At 44.0% G+C, this 6,000-nt stretch overlaps 6 protein-coding genes across 6 annotated transcripts; 3 read left to right on the forward strand and 3 right to left on the reverse strand.

Moving 5' to 3' along the window:
- Window positions 1-261: 261 nt before the first annotated feature.
- On the forward strand, window positions 262-573 carry LOC146738265 (histone H4). Its single transcript, XM_085503893.1, has one exon. The coding sequence runs from the start codon at window positions 262-264 to the stop codon at window positions 571-573; it is 312 nt and encodes a 103-aa protein (XP_085360019.1).
- An 829-nt stretch (window positions 574-1,402) lies between these two features.
- Window positions 1,403-1,852, reverse strand: LOC146738266 (histone H2A-like). The gene has a single exon (XM_085503712.1). The coding sequence runs from the start codon at window positions 1,778-1,780 to the stop codon at window positions 1,403-1,405; it is 378 nt and encodes a 125-aa protein (XP_085359838.1). The 5' UTR covers window positions 1,781-1,852.
- A 257-nt stretch (window positions 1,853-2,109) lies between these two features.
- On the forward strand, window positions 2,110-2,484 carry LOC146738267 (histone H2B, gonadal-like). The gene has a single exon (XM_085503713.1). The coding sequence runs from the start codon at window positions 2,110-2,112 to the stop codon at window positions 2,482-2,484; it is 375 nt and encodes a 124-aa protein (XP_085359839.1).
- A 1,102-nt stretch (window positions 2,485-3,586) lies between these two features.
- LOC146738268 (histone H4) lies at window positions 3,587-3,898 on the forward strand. Its single transcript, XM_085503894.1, has one exon. It carries the CDS (start codon window positions 3,587-3,589, stop codon window positions 3,896-3,898), a length of 312 nt encoding a protein of 103 aa, XP_085360020.1.
- An 829-nt stretch (window positions 3,899-4,727) lies between these two features.
- On the reverse strand, window positions 4,728-5,177 carry LOC100378761 (histone H2A-like). The gene has a single exon (XM_002733941.4). It carries the CDS (start codon window positions 5,103-5,105, stop codon window positions 4,728-4,730), a length of 378 nt encoding a protein of 125 aa, XP_002733987.2. The 5' UTR covers window positions 5,106-5,177.
- A 252-nt stretch (window positions 5,178-5,429) lies between these two features.
- Window positions 5,430-5,879, reverse strand: LOC146738269 (histone H2A-like). Its single transcript, XM_085503714.1, has one exon. It carries the CDS (start codon window positions 5,805-5,807, stop codon window positions 5,430-5,432), a length of 378 nt encoding a protein of 125 aa, XP_085359840.1. The 5' UTR covers window positions 5,808-5,879.
- Between the last annotated feature and the right edge of the window lie 121 nt (window positions 5,880-6,000).

Consider the following 6,000-nt stretch of genomic DNA (forward strand, 5'->3'; position numbering starts at 1 on the left):
ACTAAAGTCGGATTCGACCGTCGTCTGAAAGGTCATTGACCCCACCACGCGCTCTCCTATTGGTTGTGACTAATGGCCAATCAGCGGCGATGTTGATTGAAACGTAAAATATAATGGGTGCGAATTATTTGTCATTGTGCGTATCTGACAGAAGATTTTTCAAGTGCGTTGTGAGTCCTTTCACGTTCGCAACCAGACTATAAAGTGCGAGAGATTTGATCAATTTAGGCAGTTGACTTCTATACACTGAACTCATCAAACATGTCTGGTCGTGGCAAAGGAGGCAAGGGTCTTGGAAAGGGAGGCGCCAAGCGTCATCGTAAAGTTCTTCGCGATAATATTCAAGGTATCACCAAGCCAGCTATCCGACGTCTTGCACGTCGTGGTGGTGTCAAACGTATCTCCGGTCTCATCTACGAAGAAACTCGGGGTGTATTGAAGGTGTTCTTAGAGAATGTCATCCGTGACGCCGTCACCTACACAGAGCACGCCAAAAGAAAGACCGTCACCGCCATGGATGTCGTCTACGCACTAAAACGCCAGGGTCGTACATTGTACGGTTTTGGTGGATAAACGTAGAATATAAACCCAAACCAAACGGCCCTTTTCAGGGCCACCACATCCTCCAAAAAGAGAACTACCGTATTATAGTATGTATGTATGTGTCTGTGAACGTATATACGTATATTTAATGTTCATTTGCCAGTCAGTATAAGTAAATTTACCCGTTTTCCATTTCAAACAAGGCACTATAGTCGACTGAGGCTAGCTCTCTAATTTACTACTCCACCCAGTCGATAACATATTCCATACAATGCTAATCAGAAGACCAGTACAGTGTGTCATGAATAAAGTGATTTACAATCGAAGCACACTCGCACAACTGGAACACCGAGACGAACTCATTTACAATCACCCGTTTTTCACATCAACTGATGCACTCGCGATCGTTTTACGCCACATACAAAATGCCTAATAATATATTAACACATAATACAGAGACGTCATTGCAAATAGCAACGTGTTTCCTTGCTTGGCGAATTGTGTATATACGTGGTGAGTGTGAGATGGATATATTGAAGCTTTAATGCATTTATCTCGATTGTTGTTTTGCATTTCCATGTGACTGCTGCATTTGCGGGGAGAGCACGGTGTCACAAAAACGCCACCGAGAGCTGAGCTGTGTAGATACTATTGTTTTTTTTATTCAAATAACATCTCGCCGTGCTGCCGGCCTGCCTTCCCTTACAATAATATTTGCGATTCTGAGTGCTACGCTAATTCTACACTCGTTCACAACAACACACATCATTTATAATTATTACGGTAGTTCTCTTTTTGGAGGATGTGGTGGCCCTGAAAAGGGCCGTTTGGTTTGTGTATGCAGTGCATACTTAGTGGTTTACTTGGATTTAGGGTTGGACTTCTTTGGCAGGAGAACGGCCTGGATATTAGGCAATACACCACCCTGGGCGATGGTGACTCCCGACATGAGCTTGTTCAACTCCTCGTCGTTTCGGACAGCAAGCTGTAAGTGACGTGGAATGATCCTGGACTTCTTGTTGTCACGAGCGGCGTTACCGGCCAACTCCAGTATTTCCGCGGCCAAGTACTCGAGTACTGCAGCCAAATATACAGGAGCGCCGGCACCAACACGCTCGGCATAATTGCCTTTTCTTAAGAATCGGTGTACGCGACCTACTGGGAACTGGAGACCAGCACGGGATGAACGAGTCTTGGACTTGCCCTTTGCCTTACCACCTTTTCCACGACCAGACATGATTGTATGTTAACTATTCGGCTCGAACTAGGACGAGAATGATACTGCGGGTATCTCACTGGCTGTTTTTATACACCCGACCCGGATTCCGATTGCAAATATATACTTCCAATCAGAATTGAGGATAGAGATGAATAGCATTCAGTCAGCGCCTCAACAATGACAATGAACACTTTGAATGAAAAAAACCCTAAAAAACTGTGTTTTCTCTTGCGTTCGTTTAGTTTTGGCGCGCTTGGTTTAGAATCCTTCATTAGCATATCGTTCGCTATAAATAGTGAATCAACGCCAATGACTGTCACTTTGAACTTCATCCTCATACGTTCAACATGCCTCCCAAAACTAGTGGTAAAGCAGCAAAGAAAGGCGGTAAGGCTAAGGCCACCCGTCCTACTGGCGACAAGAGAAAGCGAAAGAGAGGTAGAAAAGAATCCTACGGTATTTACATCTACAAGGTATTGAAGCAAGTTCACCCAGACACTGGTGTGTCATCCAAGGCTATGTCAATCATGAACAGCTTCGTCAACGACATATTTGAACGTATCGCCACAGAGGCCTCCAGGTTGGCACACTACAACAAGTGTAGAACCATTACCAGCAGAGAGGTTCAGACCGCTGTCCGTCTTCTTTTGCCCGGTGAGCTTGCCAAACATGCAGTCAGTGAAGGAACAAAAGCAGTCACCAAGTATACCAGTTCGAAGTAGTATGCTTGTCATACACAAACCAAACGGCCCTTTTCAGGGCCACCACATCCTCCAAAAAGAGAACTACCGTGAAAAAAAAAACTCACAACATGCACCTAGAGCTGCCTACTAATGCAGTGTTATATGACATATATGAGCTTACACATGGAAATAAATATACCATTACACGAATGAATGAAGGAATACATAAATAAACAGATAAAATAAATAAATCAATATGTTTGAATTATTGTTGTAAGGTTGTATAAATAAGAATGTTGTAACGTTTATGAAAACATGCGTATTGGAAAATGTACCTATTCGTTAAAGTAATGCTAATAAACACAGCGATATCAATACGTGGAAAATCTTAATCACGGGTATTCGTCTATATACATAGCTTAATGTGTTCTCGTCCATGTCGCATCTTGTAATTGGAAGTTGCGAGCAAAGTTGGTGGACTCGGTCGTTGTCTTAACAATGTTCGTAACTCTTGCATTAAGACACGTAACACTTAAATTGTTCCACCACTGTGTCCATTCAATACAAACTCTAACTGTTTACGTAAGTGCAAATCACACATTGCTCGTTCGGTTTGACGAATTGCGTAATGTGTACGCTTTACATTACATCGTGTAGCAAGGAGACCGGGTTTGGAAAGTGTGATTCATTACATTTTCTGGTATGTTTAATGCAAAGTACACCAGTATCTGTGTCATGTATATTGATTAAAACGTCAAATGTGCCCTACATTCGTTTACCGTCGTCGCCCGACTCAGAACTGTAATAATTATTTACAGTTTCGATCGTGTTGGGCTGAATAAAACAAACACGAGTTCGTGATACATAAGAAGAGAGTGGGACTAAAGTCGGATTCGACCGTCGTCTGAAAGGTCATTGACCCCACCACGCGCTCTCCTATTGGTTGTGACTAATGGCCAATCAGCGGCGATGTTGATTGAAACGTAAAATATAATGGGTGCGAATTATTTGTCATTGTGCGTATCTGACAGAAGATTTTTCAAGTGCGTTGTGAGTCCTTTCACGTTCGCAACCAGACTATAAAGTGCGAGAGATTTGATCAATTTAGGCAGTTGACTTCTATACACTGAACTCATCAAACATGTCTGGTCGTGGCAAAGGAGGCAAGGGTCTTGGAAAGGGAGGCGCCAAGCGTCATCGTAAAGTTCTTCGCGATAATATTCAAGGTATCACCAAGCCAGCTATCCGACGTCTTGCACGTCGTGGTGGTGTCAAACGTATCTCCGGTCTCATCTACGAAGAAACTCGGGGTGTATTGAAGGTGTTCTTAGAGAATGTCATCCGTGACGCCGTCACCTACACAGAGCACGCCAAAAGAAAGACCGTCACCGCCATGGATGTCGTCTACGCACTAAAACGCCAGGGTCGTACATTGTACGGTTTTGGTGGATAAACGTAGAATATAAACCCAAACCAAACGGCCCTTTTCAGGGCCACCACATCCTCCAAAAAGAGAACTACCGTATTATAGTATGTATGTATGTGTCTGTGAACGTATATACGTATATTTAATGTTCATTTGCCAGTCAGTATAAGTAAATTTACCCGTTTTCCATTTCAAACAAGGCACTATAGTCGACTGAGGCTAGCTCTCTAATTTACTACTCCACCCAGTCGATAACATATTCCATACAATGCTAATCAGAAGACCAGTACAGTGTGTCATGAATAAAGTGATTTACAATCGAAGCACACTCGCACAACTGGAACATCGAGACGAACTCATTTACAATCACCCGTTTTTCACATCAACTGATGCACTCGCGATCGTTTTACGCCACATACAAAATGCCTAATAATATATTAACACATAATACAGAGACGTCATTGCAAATAGCAACGTGTTTCCTTGCTTGGCGAATTGTGTATATACGTGGTGAGTGTGAGATGGATATATTGAAGCTTTAATGCATTTATCTCGATTGTTGTTTTGCATTTCCATGTGACTGCTGCATTTGCGGGGAGAGCACGGTGTCACAAAAACGCCACCGAGAGCTGAGCTGTGTAGATACTATTGTTTTTTTTATTCAAATAACATCTCGCCGTGCTGCCGGCCTGCCTTCCCTTACAATAATATTTGCGATTCTGAGTGCTACGCTAATTCTACACTCGTTCACAACAACACACATCATTTATAATTATTACGGTAGTTCTCTTTTTGGAGGATGTGGTGGCCCTGAAAAGGGCCGTTTGGTTTGTGTATGCAGTGCATACTTAGTGGTTTACTTGGATTTAGGGTTGGACTTCTTTGGCAGGAGAACGGCCTGGATATTAGGCAATACACCACCCTGGGCGATGGTGACTCCCGACATGAGCTTGTTCAACTCCTCGTCGTTTCGGACAGCAAGCTGTAAGTGACGTGGAATGATCCTGGACTTCTTGTTGTCACGAGCGGCGTTACCGGCCAACTCCAGTATTTCCGCGGCCAAGTACTCGAGTACTGCAGCCAAATATACAGGAGCGCCGGCACCAACACGCTCGGCATAATTGCCTTTTCTTAAGAATCGGTGTACGCGACCTACTGGGAACTGGAGACCAGCACGGGATGAACGAGTCTTGGACTTGCCCTTTGCCTTACCACCTTTTCCACGACCAGACATGATTGTATGTTAACTATTCGGCTCGAACTAGGACGAGAATGATACTGCGGGTATCTCACTGGCTGTTTTTATACACCCGACCCGGATTCCGATTGCAAATATATACTTCCAATCAGAATTGAGGATAGAGATGAATAGCATTCGCCGTGCTGCCGGCCTGCCTTCCCTTACAATAATATTTGCGATTCTGAGTGCTACGCTAATTCTACACTCGTTCACAACAACACACATCATTTATAATTATTACGGTAGTTCTCTTTTTGGAGGATGTGGTGGCCCTGAAAAGGGCCGTTTGGTTTGTGTATGCAGTGCATACTTAGTGGTTTACTTGGATTTAGGGTTGGACTTCTTTGGCAGGAGAACGGCCTGGATATTAGGCAATACACCACCCTGGGCGATGGTGACTCCCGACATGAGCTTGTTCAACTCTTCGTCGTTTCGGACAGCAAGCTGTAAGTGACGTGGAATGATCCTGGACTTCTTGTTGTCACGAGCGGCGTTACCGGCCAACTCCAGTATTTCCGCGGCCAAGTACTCGAGTACTGCAGCCAAATATACAGGAGCGCCGGCACCAACACGCTCGGCATAATTGCCTTTTCTTAAGAATCGGTGTACGCGACCTACTGGGAACTGGAGACCAGCACGGGATGAACGAGTCTTGGACTTGCCCTTTGCCTTACCACCTTTTCCACGACCAGACATGATTGTATGTTAACTATTCGGCTCGAACTAGGACGAGAATGATACTGCGGGTATCTCACTGGCTGTTTTTATACACCCGACCCGGATTCCGATTGCAAATATATACTTCCAATCAGAATTGAGGATAGAGATGAATAGCATTCAGTCAGCGCCTCAACAATGACAATGAACACTGAATGAAAAAAACCCTAAA

This window comes from Saccoglossus kowalevskii, chromosome 9, assembly GCF_978046115.1.
Source record: "Saccoglossus kowalevskii chromosome 9, keSacKowa6.1, whole genome shotgun sequence".
In the NCBI taxonomy this organism is placed as follows: domain Eukaryota; kingdom Metazoa; phylum Hemichordata; class Enteropneusta; family Harrimaniidae; genus Saccoglossus; species Saccoglossus kowalevskii.

Coding starts and splice junctions, on each gene's coding strand:
- LOC146738265 (XM_085503893.1), top strand. CDS start 262: ATGTCTGGTCGTGGCAAAGGAGGCAAGGGTCTTGGAAAGGGAGGCGCC.
- LOC146738266 (XM_085503712.1), bottom strand. CDS start 1,780: ATGTCTGGTCGTGGAAAAGGTGGTAAGGCAAAGGGCAAGTCCAAGACT.
- LOC146738267 (XM_085503713.1), top strand. CDS start 2,110: ATGCCTCCCAAAACTAGTGGTAAAGCAGCAAAGAAAGGCGGTAAGGCT.
- LOC146738268 (XM_085503894.1), top strand. CDS start 3,587: ATGTCTGGTCGTGGCAAAGGAGGCAAGGGTCTTGGAAAGGGAGGCGCC.
- LOC100378761 (XM_002733941.4), bottom strand. CDS start 5,105: ATGTCTGGTCGTGGAAAAGGTGGTAAGGCAAAGGGCAAGTCCAAGACT.
- LOC146738269 (XM_085503714.1), bottom strand. CDS start 5,807: ATGTCTGGTCGTGGAAAAGGTGGTAAGGCAAAGGGCAAGTCCAAGACT.